The following is a 21703-nucleotide window of genomic DNA, read 5'->3' on the forward strand; positions in this document are numbered from 1 at the left end:
AAACTATGGAGTAGAAAGCTGGGATGAAAATGGCGTGCAACTGAACTTGAGGTTTTTCATCCAGCATGGAGAGATAGTTTAAAAAAGTATAAACCTATAAAATATAATATTACTACTAATACGCTAGCATCGCTAACCCAACAAGAGACTTCTCCCAGTAGCTCCACCCACTCGGCTGATGACTTTTTGCAATTCTTTACCTAGAAAATTGAACTCATTAGAAAGGAGATTAAATAACACGTCCCATCTCAAACTGGGTTCTATTAAAGCAGATACGAATGTATGTACGACAGATATTAACCTCCGAAATAATCTCTCTCTTTTTAAAGAAATAACATTAGAGGAACTCCTAATGGGACACGACAAACAACATGTTTACTTGACCCACTTCCTGGGAAACTTATCAAGGAGCTCTTTGTAATTTTAGGACCATCAGTGCTAAATATTATTAACATATCACTTTCCTCTGGCACTGTTCCCCTAGCATTCAAAACAGCGGTTATTCAGCCTGTGCTCAGAAGACCTAACGTTATATATATATATATATATATATATATGTATGTAACAAAGTGCAAAGCCATAGGCTCACATAAGTCCAGTAAATAATTTACATTTGGAACACAGCATCATCGTTTTCACAGATTATTGGTTGTTAGAGGTAGAGAGTGTTTTAACATAGATGTCAATACTAGGACTATGAGGTGGTTGTTTTCCCGAGATGCAAGTAAACTTGGACTGGAGATGGCATGAAAGTAAATACATTTATTTATTTTAACACTAACTAACAACAGGAACAAACAAAAAGCGCTCACAATGGAGGTACAAAACTTGGCTATGGGCACCAACAAAAACTTGCACTACTGCATGAATAACAAACTAACTTACTTGGAACGGAACGAGAACGGGACATGGATCATTGGCATGGATTACAAGGTGCGTAGCAGGTGATCGAGGGTGATGTTGCCAGAATGAACAACAGAAACAGACAGGCTTAAATAATACTGTGGTGATTAGTGACAGGTGCGCGACTGCAAAATGTGAGACAGGTGTGTGACATGAGGACAGGTGAAAACTAATGGGTTGCTATGGTGACAAAAGAAGCCAGGAAGTGCAAAAACAGGAAATGAGTGTCCAAAAAACAAAACATAATCACACAGACGTGACAATAGAGTTCTAATTCTTTTTTTTAAGGCATAAAAAAACAGGTGGGGTATTGAGAAACTTACATCTATAAATATACAACTTAGGCAATAGTATAATGAGGTTGCAATGGTAAAATTCGTTTTCAATTTTTTTTAATTGTTTTAGGCGCGCAGCACGGCGACTGCCAGGTATGTGACGTCACGACAAGGGTGGTGTCAGCAGATGATTGACGTGTGCACGCACCAATGGGAAGGCAGCATTGCTTGTCCGGTTGAGTCAATGGGCGTGAAGATGTCACTGAACATCTTACTTCTTCTTCTTCTTCTCTCCCCCACAATGCAGTGCGCGTCACTGCGCTCCATTGCGCATGACAGGCTATTCAGCTAGCACGCGTGCCGGGCTCCAGGCTCCCCATGGCGTGACATCCCGCCTGAATGGATGCTCCCAAAGCGGCGTCGGAGCACACCTTGAGCCCTGGGCCGCGCGTCTCCTCCTCCAATGACGTTTTCCGCTGGCCCGCACCGGAGGGGAATGGCGCCGGGCACGGCCGTCGAAGCGAGCCGGAAGCGGCGGTGGCCGCGCCGAACTACTGCTGGACGGCCGTGTTCGACTACGAGGCGACGGCGGAGGACGAGCTGAGCCTGCGCCGGGGAGACCTGGTGGAGGTCCTGTCCAAAGACTCGCTGGTGTCCGGAGATGAGGGCTGGTGGACCGGCGTGCTGGAGGACAGGGTGGGCATCTTCCCCGGCAACTACGTCAGCAGAAAGGTTCCGGAGGACATGCAGCAGGTGCCCCCCCTGCACCGTGAGTACAGGACCCCCAGTGTTTATTATACTCCACATTAATAATACATATTATTCATTTAATGTTCTTATTGTGTGTGTGTGTGCTGTGTCATCCAGCATCTCACTGCTTGCCAGGCACTAATGGATGCACTCATCTATATCAACCATAATAATCACAAACATCTTTAATAATCACACACTCATCACTCAAAATTATGGAAATGATCATTACTAAACTACATTAACACTAATCTTTAACAACAATAATAATCAATAATCATACCCACCTTTAACAATTATAATAACCAAATATAATCAATAACCAGACACTCATCACTCAAAATTATCTAAATAATCATTACTAAGCAAGATTAACACTAATATTTAACAACAATAACAATCATTAATAATCAATAATCACATCAATAAATCAATGTTTATTTATATAGCCCTAAATCACAAGTGCCTCAAAGGGCTGCACAAATCACAACGACGTCCTCGGTAGGGCCCACATAAGGGCAAGGAAAAACTCACCCCAGTGGGACGTAGACAATGATGACTATGAGAAACCTTGGAAAGGACCACATATGTGGGCAATTTGTGGTCCTGGTTCTGTTTCGGCAGGTGTTTAGTGGTCTTGGTTTTGTTTCAGCCGGTCTTTATTGGTCCTGGTTCAGTTTTGGCATGTATTTTGTGCTCTTCTGTTTCGGCAAGTTTTTAGTGGTCCTGGTTATGTTTTGGCTTTTGTGTCTTTCAAGGAGAAATATTGTTCCGTTACAAACTTCTGTGCGGTGTTGCTTCCTTATTTGTGATTACTCCAAGCTGATTATCACATCCTATAGGGCTGTGCGATATGGCAAAAAATTAAAAATAAACATTTCCGATCTACATTAATATCAAGATTTTTACAGTTTTAACCTGCCAGTTTAAAAGCATCTGTACAAAATTAAAGCTGCAAGCAGCGATAGACGGGACCAACTTTTGCTGGTGTTTCCTGCCTTTACCCATTTAACATATCTTTACCTGCACATTACCTACCTTCCCTGCATCCTGGGGTCACACTGGTGCTTTTTTCTGTCACTCATACATGCTGGTGCTTCCTGCCATCACCCAGTCAACATATCTTTACCCGCAAAGTACCTACCTTCTCTGCATTGTGTGGTCACGCTGGTGCTTCCTGCTTTTAAGCAACCATCTTGAGACGGCAGCACCGCAGCAGCATCAGCGCAGCAGTTCTTTGAAGGCTCATAAAATCAGAACCGGAGCAGTTAGAAAAACTCTTTGCGCAACTTTTAATCAGAAGGGTTCACTCTCTTTCCTGTGCGAGTTTGAAGCCGACACAACAAACGCGCTGAGAGGAGATAAAGTTTGAGAAAAGGTAACGGGTTTTTACACAACTTTTGTTTTGAAGGGGTAATTGCAAACTTCCTGTTGATTTTTGCTGAAGGATGTAAACAAATGAAATGTAGGTCTAAGTGAGACCTACATAGAGGTTTTTGTTTAATGTCTCTACGACATTCCTACCGGAAGTAGCAAGCAGTTTGTCTGTGTTTTCTTCCTAGGAGCAGTTTTGTCTGTGTTTTATTCCTAGGGGGCGCAAGAGCAAAATTTTAAGTTTTGGGGTTTGGTTTTATTATTAGATCGCAATTTTTGCCAGTCCTGATGTGTGTGTCCAGTTTGGTGAGTTTTGAAGCATTTTAAGGGCTTCAAATTACAGCTCAAAGAGGCAAAAATTACAATTTTTAGAAAACTTTTGTTTTGAAGGGGTATTTGCCAACTTCCTGTTGATTTTTGCTGAAGCACGTCAGTTTATCAAATGTAGGTCTATGTCAGACCTACATAGAAGTCTTTGTTTCATGTCTCTATGACATTCCTTACGGAAGTTACAAGCAGTTTTGTTTGTGTTTTTTTCCTAGGGGGCGCTAGAGCGCAATTTTGAGTTTTGGGATTTGGTTTTTTATTAGGTGGCAATTTTATCCAGTCTTGATGTGTTTGTAAAATTTGGTGAGTTTTGAAGCGTGTTAAGGGGGTCAAATTACAGCTCAAAGAGGCGGCAGTATAGTAATAATAAAACCCCAAAAAAATACAATAGGGTCCTCTGTCCCAAAGGGACATTCACTCCCTAAAAAACAGGGATTAGTACATTTTATTAATATCCTAAGTGAATAAAAAAATTAATGAATAAGAAAAAGCACAATGACAGTTTACCAAAACATTTGAGTTTATATCTATCCAAACTAAAGAAATACGCATCAGTTATTATTTCATCACTGGTGCTCTGACTACAGTATTAAAAGCTGTCAAGTTATCATGAATTTACCAATGAAGATGTTTACTCGGTGGCTGCGTTTGTCACACAGCTTTAGGGCGATAGGTAGTCATCATGTTAAAAAATTGTTATGAAAGGAACATATCACCTGATATGTTGAAGTCGTTTGGGATGTGTTTGGCTCTATATTTGAGAGTTAGTTTGGTAGTTTGCAGTAGTGGTGAGCAGCTGCCCTACTTTTAACATCCCACCTGAAATATTCATTGCTTGAGGACCACTGGGAATGTCATAAAAACAAACTGACGAACACACTTACTTCGTTATGACTAAGAGTAAAACTACAAAAGTACATCATTTCTTTACATTTGACAGTACATGAATTCAATATTACCATGAAAGACAAGTGCATGTAAGTATTAGTACCGTATTTTCCGGACCATAGTGATTATAAGATAAGGCGCCATGCCGATAAATAGTCTATTTTTGATCTTTTTTCATATATAAGGTGCATCGGATTGTAGGGCGCATTAAAAGAGTCATTTATTTATTTATTTTTGTACATCTAAAACACTTCCTTGTTGTCTCCATAACATGTAATGGTCGTTCTTTGCTCAAAATGTTGCATAGATGATGTTTTACACATCAACTTCATGCCGCTTTCTGACAGTCACTTCAGGATGCGCCGTTTTGTGGGCGGTCTTATTTATGTGGCTCACCTTGGACAGCGTCTTCTCCCCGTCATCTTTGTTGTAGCGGTGTAGCGTGCAAGGACGGGTGTCAAAAGATGGAGCTAACTGTTTCAATGACATCCACACGTTACTTCAATCAATAACAGAGCAGCATCTCCTCATCCGGAAACAACAACACCAGAAATGTGTCCCATGAAAAACCGTCCGACCGGAACTGTAAACTCACTACACCGGTATGTTTTGGCGCTTTCATGGCGAGTTTACTGACAGATATAAGTAAGAACTTGAAAGGGACGGCGTGGCGCAGTGGCAGAGTGGCCGTGCGCAACCCGAGGGTCACTGGTTCAAATCCCACCTAGAACCAACCTCGTCACGTACGTTGTGTCCTGAGCAAGACACTTCACCCTTGCTCCTGATGGGTGCTGGTTGGCGCCTTGCATGGCAGCTCCCTCCATCAGTGTGTGAATGTGTGTGTGAATGGGTAAATGTGGAAGTAGTGTCAAAGCGCTTTGAGTACCTTGAAGGTAGAAAAGCGCTATACAAGTACAACCCATTTATTTATTTATTTAACTTTACGCTACTTTATATCAGAAATGGCAACAGCGGAGGGTGAATGCAACATAACAAGAAGTTAGAGAAAAAGAAGAAGCTTATCCACTAAGGTGTCAGCACGGACTACAAAGGCATACCTGCGCAATTTTTCAGGAATTATGCAGATCCCAAATACAGATCAGCAGGTACCAGAAGGTGAGAAATTTGCTTTTGCATGATATTGCGAAACAAAACGGCAGATAATGTCTTACCTTATACACACATCTTAATATTACACCTATGTTGAAGCACATCAAACGGTGCAGCCTACACTTATCTCTTGTGTTTGACTGCCATCTCCTGGTCACACTAATCGTTACACTATGTACCAAATAAAAAAGCTTCGAGGTGGGTAAGCTCAACCCAACTTATTCTTTACATTAGGCGCACCGGGTCATAAGGCGCACTGTCAAGTTTTGAGGGGAAAAAAGGGTTATAAGTGCACCTTATAGTCCGGAAACACGGTAAATCTAAGTTGATTTTGTAGCATTGTCCCCTGAAAACTGAGATAGTATTTACTTTTGTCAGATTTAGGACAAATTATTTTTTAAGTTGGTCATTGTCTCGTCTCTTTTGTCAGTCCCGGAGATCGACTTTTCTGAACTCACCATGGAGGAGATCATCGGCGTGGGCGGCTTCGGCAAAGTCTACCGTGCCGTGTGGCGCGGCTCAGAGGTGGCGGTGAAGGCGGCGCGGCGTGACCCCGACGAGGACGCCAAGCAGACGCTGGAGAGCGTTCGCCAGGAAGCCAAGCTCTTTGCCATGCTGGAGCACACCAACATCATGGCGCTCTTGGGCGTGTGCCTGCAGGAGCCCAACCTGTGCCTGGTCATGGAGTACGCCCGGGGCGGCGCCCTCAACCGGGTGCTGGCGGGCAAACGCATCCCACCGTGCACGCTGGTGGACTGGGCCGTGCAGATCGCCAGGGGGATGCACTACCTGCACAGCCAGGCCATCGTCACCATCATCCACAGAGACCTCAAGTCCAGCAACAGTAAGACAAACCTCTTCTTTGAAACGCTAGAGTCTATCCCAGCTGACTTAGGCCAGAGATCCGCTGTCAATCAACCCAAGGATTGATGTTCTTGTTGCAAATGAAGCTAAATTGGTCAAATGTATGCAAGAGAATATGTTTTTGAATAGGAATAGGTTGGTACACAATATTTTACTTGTACTGTTTTTTTTTTTAGTATTTTAGATGTTTAATTAAAGAAAACACGCATACATGGATAAAAGCAATCAAAGTACGAAAGAAGAAATTCTGACATAAAATAAATCATCATATTCTCGAGTTTTCTATATCAAAAGTAGTGTCGTTTGTAAAATAAAAATAATTTCAGATGTAAAAAAGTCTTAGTCCACTAGAAAGTAATGAAGTGAATTAAAAAAGTTAAAGTACCAATAATAGTCACACACACACTAGGTGTGGCAAAATTATTCTCTGCATTTGACCCATCACCCTTGATCACCCCCTGGGAGGTGAGGGGAGCAGTGAGCAGCAGCGGTGGCCATGCTCTGGAATCATTTTTGTTTTTTTAACCCCCAATTCCAAGCCTTGATGCTGAGTGCCAAGCAGGGAGGTCATGGCTCCCATTTTTATAGTCTTTGGTATGACTCGGACGGGGTTTGAACTCACAACCTACTGATCTCACTTCGAGGGGGAGGCGGCGGCGGCGATGAGCAAGAAGAACGCGGAGTTGGAATATAATTACAACACTTTATGTACATATTTATATGATATGTAACTACAAGCTCCATTTACAGACAGAGTCCCATTGCTTTTATGAGCGGTCAAGCGAGTCAAAAGCTGAAGAAAAAAAAATATATATATTTTATTTTATTTTGATTTTTTTTGTGGTGGCCGTAATTCTTTCGTGGCGGGCCGCCACAAATAAATGAATGTGTTGGGAAACCCTGGGGTTGAAAAGGATTTGCAAATCATTGTATTCCGTTTATATTTACATCCAACACAATTTCCCAACTCATATGGAAACAGGGTTAGTACTTACATCATGTACATTGGAGGAGTGTGGGTGTTTTCTGAAGGCAGAATAGAGGAAATCCCATAGGCTCCACTGTAAGCGAACTTTTGATTGCATTAATTTAATAATTAGAATGCTTATAAAAAACAACAACCATCGTCATGTCCTTCAAAATGATTGTGAATAGGCAAAAAAAAAGAAGGTGCAGATCCCCTTTGAGATCGTGTCTTCAATCATGGACAGATGATAAAAGGGTACTTCCAGAAACTTCTGTGTGTTGGCATCTGCAGATGTCAGGTGTTAACTGAAGCTCCATCATGCAAACAGGAAGTGATATTTGAACATGATCCAGAAGCAGCGTGGTGGTCTGTGGGCCGAGGCGTGTTTGCACACTTTATGAGCGGCGTGCATGTCTTGGAGGAAGTACAGCATGGATGCAACATAGGCCGCAGTGCTCGTCTATTTCAGAGAAGCGTCCTTTATTTCAGCAATACAAACCGCAACTATTACATCATCATCAATCATCAGAGGATACTTGTTCTTCACTGGTGACCTTTTGCCTTCAGACTACAGATAATCCAGTCTGTGTTTGATAGACTACATTTGGTGCATCATTCAATTCAAAACACAATCTCCTAATCTTTTGTAGCCGGAACATAGATGTTGAGAATAAATATAAATACAGTAAAAGCCAAACTTTTGGACACTCCTTCTCCTCATTTAATTTGTTTTTTTTTTATTTCCATGTCAATTTACGTTGTAGATTGTCCCATCAAAACTATGAAGGAACACATGTGGAGTTAAGTACATAACTCCACATGTGTTCCTTCATAGTTTTGATGGGACAATCTACAATGTAAATACCGTATTTCCTTGAATTGCCGCCGGGGCACTAATTATTTTAAAACCTCTTCTCACTCCGGTGTTTTCCAAAGGTGTGCGGTAAATTTAGACCTGCGCTTAAAAATTAGAGTGTGATGTAAAGATACCATCATGAAAAGCACATTTAATAAAAAAAACGTTGTTATGATCTCACCTTTACTTATAAATGAAGTCCATGCGCAGCTCCTTCTGATCAAAAGCATGGATAACTTGTTTATAGAAGTCTTCCTTATCTTTCTTCAGTTTTAAAAGTCTCTCTGTCTCGATGGAGATCTTCCTTTATTACCTCCTGCTTCGATTGAAAGTCCAGTTTAGAAAAATGTTTTTTTTTAGATATGTAATCCTCCATGTTCAAAGTGCAAGCGAGAGGAAAAAAAAAACGATCGCTGCTCACTCTTGCTGCTTGTTGTCACTTCTTCTGCAGCCGAGTAGTCGCAAGAAGGATCACTAGCGCCCTCTACCACCAGGAGGCGGGAGTCATTTAATGACTCTTATTTGACACACGCAGCTACGGTATATTAATAAAACATAGCTGCTTACTGTTATTTTTAGCATATTCAATAGCTTGGACCTTAAATTCTACTGAATAGCTCTTAATCTTCTTCCCTTTATGCGATTTCAAATGATTGAAATCAGCCTCCTCCATTTTGAAAATGATGACAGGTGAAGTGTCACTCGTGACGTGACGAGTTTGACCCGGCGGAAATTCTAGGCATTTGCTAATTATTTTGCGAAACGAGTTTGACCCGGCGTTAATCCTGAACTGGCGGTAATGCTACTAAGCATGCGCTAATTATTTTGCCAAACGAGTTTGACCCGGCAGTAATTCTAGGCAGGTGCATACTATATAACCGGCGGCAATTCAAGGAAATACGGTAGTCATTAAAATAAAGAAAATGCATTGAATGAGAAGGTGTGTCCAAACTTTTGGCCTGTACTGCATATCAGTCAAGAATGAACCAAATTCCACCAGCAAAACTTTTATGTTCAGACGACAATCAAAGTGATGTGAAAAGGTAAAGACGTGGTTCACATGTCAACATGATGCTGCCTGCACCTAATATTCTGACTACTTCACTTTGAAGATGAAAACATTTTCTACAGACAATTGTTACATGTCTCACTTTACACGTTTTATTATGCTATCTTTGTTCGGTCTGTCAATCAAACATTCAAACATTGAACTCTTTTACTTTTCATTCTGTTTCCATTTAAACAACATCCAAACTTTAGTGGAATTTGATGACAAAGCTGGTCAGATATCCTTTACATTACAGGCTGCTCTGCTTGGACTAATACTTGCTCAGTGTTTCCTTTCCTTACTCACTACTTCTTGCTTCTTCTCTCTTTCTTGTCTTCCTAACCTTTCATCACCCACTCCTTACGTTCAATCATGTCGTCCTCATTTTCAAAATGTCTTCCTTGTGTCCAAAATGTCCACCTAATGTCCTTCTCATTTGTTAAATGTTCCCCTTGTGTTAAAATGTCCACCTTGTGTCTGGAATGTCTTTCCTGTCTCCTCCTCATGTCCCTATTTTGTTCAAAATATCTTCCTCTTGTCCTTTTCATGTTCAAAATGTCCCTCTGGTGTTTAAAATGTCCGCATCATGTTCGTCTTGTGTTCAAAATGTCCTCATGTCCCAACTTGTCCCTTCATGTCCTTGTTGTATTCAAAATGTGTCCCTCATTCCTTCATCATGTCCAAAATATCCTCGTCATGTTCAAAATGCCCTCCTTGTGTTTAAAATGTCCACCTCATGTCCGTCTTGTGTCCAAAATGTCCTCATGTCCCAATGCGTCCCCTCATGTCCTTGTTGTATCCAAAATGTTCTCCTTGTGTCCAAACTGTCTCCCTCATCTTCATCGTGTTCAAAATATCCTCATGTTCAAAATGTCCTTGTTTAAAATGTCTGTCTTGTGTCCAAAATGTCCTCATGTCCCAACGTGTCCCCTCATGTCCTCGTTGTATCCAAAATGTCTCCCTCATTTCTTCACCATTTCCAAAATATCCTCATCATGTTCAAAATGTCCTCCTTGTGTTTAAAATGTGCGTCTTGTGTCCAAAATGTCCTCATGTCCCAATGTGTCGACTTGTCCCCTCATGTCCTTGTTTTATCCAAAATGTTCTCCTTGTGTCCAATATGTTTCCCTCATTCTTTCCTCATGTTCAAAATGTCCTCCTTGTGTTTAAAATGTCCGCCTCATGTCCCAACATGTCCCCTCATGTCCTTGTTGTATCCAAAATGTCTCCATTTCTTCATCATGACCAAAATATCCTCCTCATGTTCAAAATGTCGTCCTTGTCTTTAAAATGTCCGTCTTGTGTCCATAATGTCCCAATGTGTCCTCTCATGTCCTTGTTGTATCCAAAATGTTCTCCTTGTGTCCAAAATGTCTCCCTCATCTTCATCATGTCCAAAATATCCTCATGTACAAAATGTCTGCCTCATGTCCGTCTTGTGTCCAAAATGTCCTCATGTCCCAATGTGTCCCCTCATGTCCTTGTATCCAAAATGTCTCCCTCATTTCTTCACCATTTCCAAAATATCCTCATCATGTTCAAAATGTCCTCCTCGTGTTTAAAATGTCCGTCTTGTGTCCAAAATGTCCTCATGTCCCAACGTGTCGACTTGTCCCCTCATGTCCTTGCTGTATCCAAAATTTTCTCCTCGTGTCCAATATGTCTCCCTCATTCCTTCCTCATGTCCAAAATATCCTCATCATATTCAAAATGTCCTCCTTGTGTTTAAAATGTCCGTCTTGTGTCCAAAATGTCCTCACGTCCCAATGTGTCGCCTCATGTCCTTGTTGTATTCAATATGTCTCCCTCATTTTTTCATCATGTCCAAAATATCGTCATCATGTTCAAAATGCCCTCTTTGTGTCCAAAATGTCCTCATTTCCTCCTCCTATCCAAAATATCTCCATCATACCCAAAATGTCCTCGTCGTCCTCCTCGCATACATTTGATTTGATCATATTTCTATTGGAATGGTGGACATGGTGGTTCCCCGCCCGCCCCCACCTTCAAACCCTGCCTTTGGACGGCGTCCCACCCCCCCACCCCCACGTGGTCCAGTCCTCCTCCTGGAGCAAGTGGAGCTGGACGATCTGAGCAACAAGACCCTGAAGATCACAGACTTTGGGCTGGCACGGGAGTGGCACGGCACCACCAAGATGAGCGCGGCGGGCACCTACGCCTGGATGGCCCCCGAGGTCATCCGCTCATCCACCTTCTCCAAGCGTAGTGACGTGTGGAGGTGGGCAGCGGGCCGCACCTCACTAACTTACTCACAACACTTCACTAGTATTTAACACTTAACTAATACTAAACATGAACTTTCATTAATACTTAACACAAATACATCATTGGTACTAAACACAAACCTTTCATTAGTACTAAACACAAACATTTATCAGTACTAGACAAACAATTAACTATTAATAAACACATACACTTAAATAGTACTAAATGCAAGATAATTATGAGTACTAAATACAAACACTTAACTAGTAATAAAGGCAAACACTTAACACTGGTGCTAAACATAAACCTTTCATTAAAACTGAACACTTAACTAATAATAAACACAAACTCTTAACTAGTACTAAATGCAAACCCTTAGCGAGTACAAAAAACAATGTTTATTAGTACTCGACACAAACCTTTCATTAATACTAAACACAAACACTTAACTTATAATAAACACAAATTCTTAACGAGTACTAAATACAAACACTTAACTAGTACTAAAGGCAACACTTAACACTGGTGCTAAACACAAACCTTTCATTAAAACTGAACACAAACATTTCATTAAAACTAAACACAAACACTTACCTAATAATAAACAAACTCTTAACTAGTACTAAATGCAAACCCTTAGCGAGTACAAAAAACACAACGTTTATTAGTACGCGACACAAACCTTTCATTAAAACTAAACACAAACATTTCATTAAAACTAAACACAAACATTTTATTAAAACTAAACACAAACACTTCTCTAATAATAAACAAACTCTGAACTATTACTAAATGCAAACCCTTAGCGAGTACAAAAAACACAACATATATTAGTACTCGACACAAACCTTTCATTAAAACTAAACACAAACATTTCATTAAAACTGAACACACACACTTATCTAATAATAAACAAACTCTTCACTAGTACTAAATGCAAACCCTTAGCGAGTACAAAAACACAACATATATTAGTACTCGACACAAACCTTTCATTAAAACTAAACACAAACATTTCATTAAAACTGAACACACACACTTACCTAATAATAAACAAACTCTTCACTAGTACTAAATGCAAACCCTTAGCGAGTACAAAAAACACAACGTTTATTAGTACTCGACACAAACCTTTCATTAAAACTAAACACAAACATTTCATTAAAACTAAACACAAATACTTATCTAATAATAAACAAACTCTTAACTAGTACTAAATGCAAACCCTTAACGAGTACAAAAAACACAACGTTTATTAGTACTCGACACAAACCTTTCATTAAAACTAAACACAAACATTTCATTAAAACTAAACACAAATACTTATCTAATAATAAACAAACTCTTAACTAGTACTAAATGCAAACCCTTAACGAGTACAAAAAACGACGTTTATTAGTACTCGACACAAACCTTTCATTAAAACTAAACACAAACACTTATATAATAATAAACAAACTCTTAACTAGTACTAAATGCAAACCCTCAACGAGTACAAAAACGTTTATTAGTACTCAACACAAACCTTTCATTAAAACTAAACACAAACACTTATCTAATAATAAACAAACTCTTAACTAGTACTAAATGCAAACCCTTAACGAGTACAAAAAACACAACGTTTATTAGTACTCGACACAAACCTTTCATTAAAACTAAACACAAACACTTATCTAATAATAAACGCAAATTCTTAACGAGTACTAAATGCAAACACTTAACTAGTACAAAAAACACCTTTTATTAGTACTAAACACAAAAGGTTAATTAATACGAAACACAAACGCTTAACTTATAACTAGTGCTAAAGGCTGACACTTAACTAGTACTAAACACAATTACTTTACCAGTGATAAAGAAAAACACTTCACTAATTCTAAACAAACACTTATCTCGTACTAAACACAACATGTAACTAGTAGTAAACACCAGACTAATAGTAAATACAAACACTATACTATACTATACTACACACAACACTTAAATAGTACTAAACACAAACTTTACTGGTGCTAAATACAAACATTTCAATAATACTAAACAAATCATTCACTAGTATGAAACAACACTTAACTTACTAAACACAAACAAGTTACAACTAAACACCATGGTGGTAAAAATTACAAACACTACGAGTACTAAATAACACTTAACTTGTACAAAACACTTTATTAGTACTGAACACACTTTACTGGTGCTAAACACTTTACTCGTTTTAAAGACAAACACTTTACTACTATTAATCCACAAACTTAACTAGTACTAAACATTGTTCCTGCACTAACCACAAACACTTTACGAGTACTAAACATTAACACTTTACTAGTACAAAATACAAACACATTACTAGTACTAAATAACCCTTAAATGGTACAAAACACTTTTAGTACTGAACACACTTTTCTAGTACTAAACACTTTTCTCATACTAAACACAAACACTTTACTTTTATTAAACCACAAACTTTACTAGTACTAAACATTGTTCTTGCACTAACCACAAACCCTTTACTAGTACTAAACACAAACACTTAACTAGTACAAAATATAAACACATTACAAGTTTTAAATAACACTTAACTAGTACAAAACACTTTTAGTACTGAAAACATTTTTGTAGTACTAAACACTTCACTCTTACTAAACACACTTTACTACTATTGATGCACAAACTTTACTATTACTAAACAATGTTATTGCACTAACCACAAACACTTTACTAATACTAAACTAAAACACTTTACTACTAAATGCCATAATAATACTAGATACAAACACTGTACTAGTACTAAATAACACTGAACTAGTACTGAAGACACTTTGCCAGTACTAAACACTTTACTCATACTAAGCACAAACACTTTACTATTAGTAGCCCACAAACTTGACCAAGTATTAAACTTTGTTCTTGCACTAACTACCAACACTTTACTATTACTAAATACCAACACTTTGCTAGTACTAAATAACACTTATCTAGTACAAAACACATTTAGTACTGAACACACTTTTCTAGTACTGAACACTTTACTTGTACTGAACACAAACTTTACTACTAAATGCCATAATAGTACTAAATACAAACACTGTACTAGTACTAAATAACACTGAACTAATACTGAACACACTTTACCAGTACCAAACACTTTACTACTACTAAATATAAACACAGTACTAGTACTAAATAAAACTTAATTAGTACAAAACACTTTTAGGGGGCGCAGTGGGAGAGTGGCCTTGTGCAAACCGAGGGTCCCTGGTTCAATCCCCACCTAGTACCAACCTCGCCACGTCCGTTGTGTCCTGAGCAAGACACTTCACCCTTGCTCCTGATGGGTGCTGGTTATCGCCTTGCATGGCAGCTCCCTCCATCAGTGTGTAAATGTGGAAGTAGTGTCAAAGCGCTTTGAGTACCTTGAAGGTAGAAAAGTGCTAAAAAAGTACAACCCATTTATCATGTATTTATTTAGTACTGAACACACTTTTCTAGTACTAAACACAAACCCTTTACTACTAAACTCCATAATAGTACTAAATACAAACACTGTACTAGTACTAAATAACACTGAACTAGTACTGAACAAACGTTACCAGTACTAAACACTTCATTTGTACTAAACATAAACACTTTACTACTATTAATCCACAAACTTTACCAAGTACTAAACATTGTTCTTGCGCTAACAAAAAACACTTTACTAGTATTAAACACTCAACTAGTATTAAAGACAAACACTTTACTAGTATTAATTGAAGTGATTGGAAAGATGGAGTGGAGGATCTAGGACCAGTATTGTACTGGTTTGGACATTGATAGTGGGTCAGATTGAAGAAGGTATAGAACTAGTACTAAACACTCAACTATTATTAAAGACAAACACTTTACTAGTATTAAACACTCAACTAGTACTAAAGACAAACACTTTACTAGTATTAATTGAAGTGATTGGAAAGATGGAGTGGAGGATCTAGGACCAGTATTGTACTGGTTTAGACATTGATAGTGGGTCAGATTGAAGAAGGTATAGAACTAGTACTAAACACTCAACTAGTACTAAAGACAAACACTTTACTAGTATTAATTGAAGTGATTGGAAAGATGGAGTGGAGGATCTAGGACCAGTATTGTATTGGTTTAGACATTGATAGTGGGTCAGATTGAAGAAGGTATAGAACTAGTACTAAACACTCAACTAGTACTAAAGACAAACACTTTACTAGTATTATTTAAAGTGATTGGAAAGATGGAGTGGAGGATCTAGGACCAGTATTGTACTGGTTTAGACATTGATAGTGGGTCAGATTGAAGAAGGTATAGAACTAGTACTAAACACTCAACTAGTACTAAAGACAAACACTTTACTAGTATTAATTGAAGTGATTGGAAAGATGGAGTGGAGGATCTAGGACCAGTATTGTATTGGTTTAGACATTGATAGTGGGTCAGATTGAAGAAGGTATAGAACCAGTACTAAACACTCAACTAGTACTAAAGACAAACACTTTACTAGTATTATTTAAAGTGATTGGAAAGATGGAGTGGAGGATCTAGGACCAGTATTGTACTGGTTTAGACATTGATAGTGGGTCAGATTGAAGAAGGTATAGAACTAGTACTAAACACTCAACTAGTATTAAAGACAAACACTTTACTAGTATTAATTGAAGTGATTGGAAAGATGGAGTGGAGGATCTAGGACCAGTATTGTACTGGTTTGGACATTGATAGTGGGTCAGATTGAAGAAGGTATAGAAGGATATCTTTTATATTTGTTCATGGCTCCAAATGATCCCTGACAACTCTTCCTGCTTGCATTGCTTCCACAGCCCATTTAGGCCGCAAACTAATCAAGGTTACACTAACTAGTCGTCCAGCAGATGAAAATAATAAACCTGCAAACTCGGGGGAAGTTAACTCCCGTCACTCATTCAGCACTTTACATTCTACACTGTAATATATTTATTATATTTTAACACACAATCTGTACATTTCAGTTCAATATTATCATGCGTTTACTTCTCGGATGATTTCTCCGCAGCCCGTTTAGGCAGCGATTTTCTCCGCTGACTTTCCACTAGTGTTGTTGTCGCCTCACCTTCTACCACTCTTGCAAAATGCATCTCTTCTTCTTTACTTGCTCATTCCTTTCCTGCAGCAGCCCAGTTAGGCAGCAAACTAGTCGGTTCTTATTTCGTTCTGTCTGTAATGCGAACTGCACTTCAAATTGTAAGTTATCCTCGCTGAGTTGTTGATGGCCAATTTGAGGTGTCAACGTAAAAATAGGTCACATTATCGCTTGAATTCATTTTTTATTGGTGTGCCAAGTAATACAAATGAGTACCGTATTTCCTTGAATTGCTGCTGGGGCGCTGATTAATTAAAAACCTCTTCTCACTCCGGCATGCGGTAAATTTAGGCCTTCACTTTTAAATTTGAGTATGATGTAAGAATACCATCTTGAAAAGCATATTTAATTAAAAAAACGTTATTATGGTCTTACCTTGACTTATAAATGAAGTCCATGTGCAGCTCCTTCTGATCAAAAGCATCGATAACTTGTTTATAGAAGTCTTCCTTATCTTTCTTCAGTTTTAAAAGTCTCTGTCTCGATGGAGATCTTCCTTTATTACCTCCTGCTTCGATTGAAAGTCCAGTTTAGAAAAATGTTTTATTTTAGATATGTAATCCTCCATGTTAAAAGTGCAAGCGAGAGGAAAAAATAAAGGATGGCTGCTCACTCTTGCTGCTTGTTGTCACTTCTTCTGCAGCCGAGTAGTCGCAAGAAGGATCACTAGCGCCCTCTACCACCAGGAGGCGGGCATCATTTAATGACTCATATTTGACACACGCAGCTACGGTATATTAATAAAACATAGCTGCTTACTGTTCTTTTTAGCATATTTAATAGCTTGGACCTTAAATCCTACTGAATAGCTCTTAATCTTCTTCCCTTTATGCGATTTCAAATGATTTGAAATCAGCCTCCTCCATTTTGAAAATGATGACAGGTGAAGTGTCACTCGTGACGTGACGAGTTTGACCCGGTGGAAATTCTAGACATTTGCTAATTATTTGGCGAAACGAGTTTGACCCGGCGGAAATTCTTGACATGCGCTAATAAAAATAATATTTTGTGAAACGAGCCGGCGGTAATGCTAAGTATGCGATAATTATTTTTTGAAACGAGTTTGACCCGGCAGTAATGCTAGACAGGCGCATAGTATATACCCGGCGGCAATTCAAGGAAATACGGTACTTAATAGTGCAAGATGAGTAGTGAAGGATGACATTAACATGGCGGGTGTCCTTCTGAACATTGAAGTTATGGCGTGTTGCTGTGGGAGCTGCTGACCGGCGAAGTACCATTCCGTGGCATCGACTGCCTGGCGGTGGCGTACGGCGTGGCCATGAACAAGCTGGCTTTGCCCATTCCCTCCACCTGTCCCCAACCCTTTGCACACCTAATGGAGGGTAAGGATGCTGGACTGTACATACACCCAACTGTGTGTCTGTGGCTTTAATGCTAATGAGCGGGAGTGTCTCGCCCCCAGAAGCATTTTTGTGTACTAAATTGACTTTTGATTGAAACACTAACTGTGTGCTTGTCTAGTACAGGCAAAAAGTTTGGACACACCTTCTCATTTCAATGTGTTTTCTTTTTTATTTCATGACTATTTACATTGTAGATTGTCACTGACGGCATCAAAACTATGACACCTGTAGCGTGAAAACTCTTTCAGGTGACTACCTCTTGAAGCTCATGGAGAGAATGCCAAGAGTATGCAAAGTAGTAATCAGAGCAAAGCGTGGGAATTTTGAATAAATTAGAATATAAAACATATTTTCACTTATTTCACCTTTTTTTGTTAAAGGCCTACTGAAATAAGATGTTCTTATTTAAACGGGGATAGCCAGGTCCATTCTATGTGTCATACTTGATCATTTCGCCATATTGCCATATTTTTGCTGAAAGGATTTAGTAGAGAACATCCACGATAAAGTTGGCAACTTTTGGTCGCTAATAAAAAAGCCTTGCCTGTACCGGAAGTAGCAGACGATGTGTGCGTGACGTCACGGGTTGTGGAGCTCCTCACATCTGAACATTGTTTACAATCATGGCCACCAGCAGCGAGAGCGATTCTGACCGAGAAAGCGACGATTTCTCCATTAATTTGAGCAAGGATGCAAGATTCGTGGATGAGGAAAGTGAGAGTGAAGGACTAGAAAGAAAAAAAAAAGACGAGGGCAGTGGAAGCGATTAAGATGTTATTAGACACATTTACTAGGATAATTCTGGAAAATCCCTTATCTGCTCATTGTGTTACTAGTGTTTTAGTGAGATTATATGGTCGTACCTGTACACCCTGAAGGTCGGCCCCGCACCTTTCTTCTGCACCAGTCGACGGTTGGTGGCGATCCCCATCTCTGCCCTTCGCAAGGGACCCTCTTCGAAACACGATCTTTCGAAATGTTCGCTGCATAATACACTGTACTTTGTGTGTGTGGTCCAATCCAACCCTGTTCGCTTGACATCACTGTTCCATAGTAAAGCTTGACTGTCATCTTTCGGGAATGTAAACAATGAAACACCGGCTGTGTTTGTGTTGCTAAAGGCGGCCGCAATACACCACTTCACACCTACACGTTTCTTCTTTGACGTCTCCATTATTCATTGAACAAATAGCAAAAGATTCAGCAACACAGATGTCCAGAATACTGTGGAATTATGCGATGAAAACAGACGACTTATAGCTGGGAACGGTGCTGGACCAAAATGTCCTCTACAATGCGTGACGTCACGCGCACACGTCATCATACCGCGATGTTTTAGCATGATACTTCCACGCGAAATTTAAATTTGCAATTTAGTAAACTAAAGCGGCCGTATTGGCATGTGTTGCAATGTTAATATTTCATCATTGATATATAAACTATCAGACTGTGTGGTCGCTAGTAGTGGCTTTCAGTAGGCCTTTAAGTACTTTCATAGATTTGATGTGACAATCTACAATGTAAATAGTCATGAAAATAAAGAAAACGCATTAAATGAGGAGAAAGTTTCTGGCTTGTACTGTATATATTATGATAGGCTTCAGATGAATTGCTTTATTAAGAATTACAGTATGTTCAAAGACATGTATTATCTAACAATCAATCAAAGTTTACTTATATAGTCCGAAGTCACGAGTATCTCAAAGGGCTGCACAAGCCACAACGATATCTTTGGCTCAGATCCCACATCAGGGCAAGGAAAACTCAACCAAATGGGAGGAAAATGAGAAGCCTGATGTGGGGACCAGGATCCATGAGAGTCCAGTCCATAGTGGATTTAACATAATAGTGAGAGTCCAGTCCATAGTGGATCTAACATAATAGTGAGAGTCCAGTCCATAGTGGATCTAACATAATAGTGAGAGTCCAGTCCATAGTGGATCTAACATAATAGTGAGAGTCCAGTCCATAGTGGATCTAACATAATAGTGGGAGTCCAGTCCATAGTGGATCTAACATAATAGTGAGAGTCCAGTCCATAGTGGATCTAACATAATAGTGAGAGTCCAGTCCATAGTGGATCTAACATAATAGTGGGAGTCCAGTCCATAGTGGATCTAACATAATAGTGTGAGAGTCCAGTCCATAGTGGATCTAACATAATAGTGTGAGAGTCCAGTCCATAGTGGATCTAACATACTAGTGTGAGAGTCCAGTCCATAGTGGATCTAACATAATAGTGAGAGTCCAGTCCATAGTGGATCTAACATAATAGTGAGAGTCCAGTCCATAGTGGATCCAACATAATAGTGAGAGTCCAGTCCATAGTGGATCTAACATAATAGTGAGAGTCCAGTCCATAGTGGATCTAACATAATAGTGAGAGTCCAGTCCATAGTGGATCTAACATAATAGTGAGAGTCCAGTCCATAGTGGATCTAACATAATAGTGTGAGAGTCCAGTCCATAGTGGATCTAACATAATAGTGAGAGTCCAGTCCATAGTGGATCTAACATAATAGTGTGAGAGTCCAGTCCATAGTGGATCTAACATAATAGTAAAAGTCCAGTCCATAGTGGATCTAACATAATAGTGAGAGTCCAGTCCATAGTGGATCTAACATAATAGTGAGAGTCCAGTCCATAGTGGATCTAACATAATAGTGAGAGTCCAGTCCATAGTGGATCTAACATAATAGTGAGAGTCCAGTCCATAGTGGATCAAACATAATAGTGAGAGTCCAGTCCATAGTGGATCTAACATAATAGTGAGAGTCCAGTCCGTAGTGGATCTAACATAATAGTGTGAGAGTCCAGTCCATAGTGGATCTAACATAATAGTAAAAGTCCACTCCATAGTGGATCTAACATAATAGTGTGAGAGTCCAGTCCATAGTGGATCTAACATAATAGTGAGAGTCCAGTCCGTAGTGGATCTAACATAATAGTGAGAGTCCAGTCCATAGTGGATCTAACATAATAGTGTGAGTCCAGTCCATAGTGGATTTAACATAATAGTGAGAGTCCAGTCCATAGTGGATCTAACATAATAGTGTGAGAGTCCAGTCCATAGTGGATCTAACATAATAGTGAGACTCCAGTCCATAGTGGATCTAACATAATAGTGACAGTCCAGTCCATAGTGGATCTAACATAATAGTGAGAGTCCAGTCCATAGTGGATCTAACAGAATAGTGAGAGTCCAGTCCATAGTGGATCTAACATAATAGTGAGAGTCCAGTCCATAGTGGATCTAACATAATAGTGAGAGTCCAGTCCATAGTGGATCTAACATAATAGTGTGAGAGTCCAGTCCATAGTGGATCTAACATAATAGTGTGAGAGTCCAGTCCATAGTGGATCTAACATAATAGTGTGAGAGTCCAGTCCATAGTGGATCTAACATAATAGTGTGAGAGTCCAGTCCATAGTGGATCTAACATAATAGTGAGAGTCCAGTCCATAGTGGATCTAACATAATAGTGAGAGTCCAGTCCATAGTGGATCCAACATAATAGTGTGAGACTCCAGTCCATAGTGGATCTAACATAATAGTGAGAGTCCAGTCCATAGTGGATCTAACATAATAGTGAGAGTCCAGTCCATAGTGGATCTAACATAAT

The 21703-nt window shown here is 39.3% G+C and overlaps 1 protein-coding gene across 1 annotated transcript in view; it reads left to right on the forward strand.

Moving 5' to 3' along the window:
* Positions 1-1471: 1471 nt before the first annotated feature.
* Positions 1472-21703, forward strand: part of map3k9 (mitogen-activated protein kinase kinase kinase 9) — a 33878-nt gene continuing 13646 nt past the window's right edge. Inside the window, exons 1-4 of the mRNA XM_061893895.1 lie at positions 1472-1947; positions 6058-6471; positions 11421-11601; positions 17911-18059. Of these exons, the coding sequence (XP_061749879.1) occupies positions 1578-1947; positions 6058-6471; positions 11421-11601; positions 17911-18059 (1114 nt within the window). The 5' untranslated portion in view covers positions 1472-1577. The remainder of the gene's footprint in view (positions 1948-6057; positions 6472-11420; positions 11602-17910; positions 18060-21703) is intronic.

Source organism: Nerophis ophidion, linkage group LG03 (assembly GCF_033978795.1).
Source record: "Nerophis ophidion isolate RoL-2023_Sa linkage group LG03, RoL_Noph_v1.0, whole genome shotgun sequence".
NCBI lineage: Eukaryota > Metazoa > Chordata > Actinopteri > Syngnathiformes > Syngnathidae > Nerophis > Nerophis ophidion.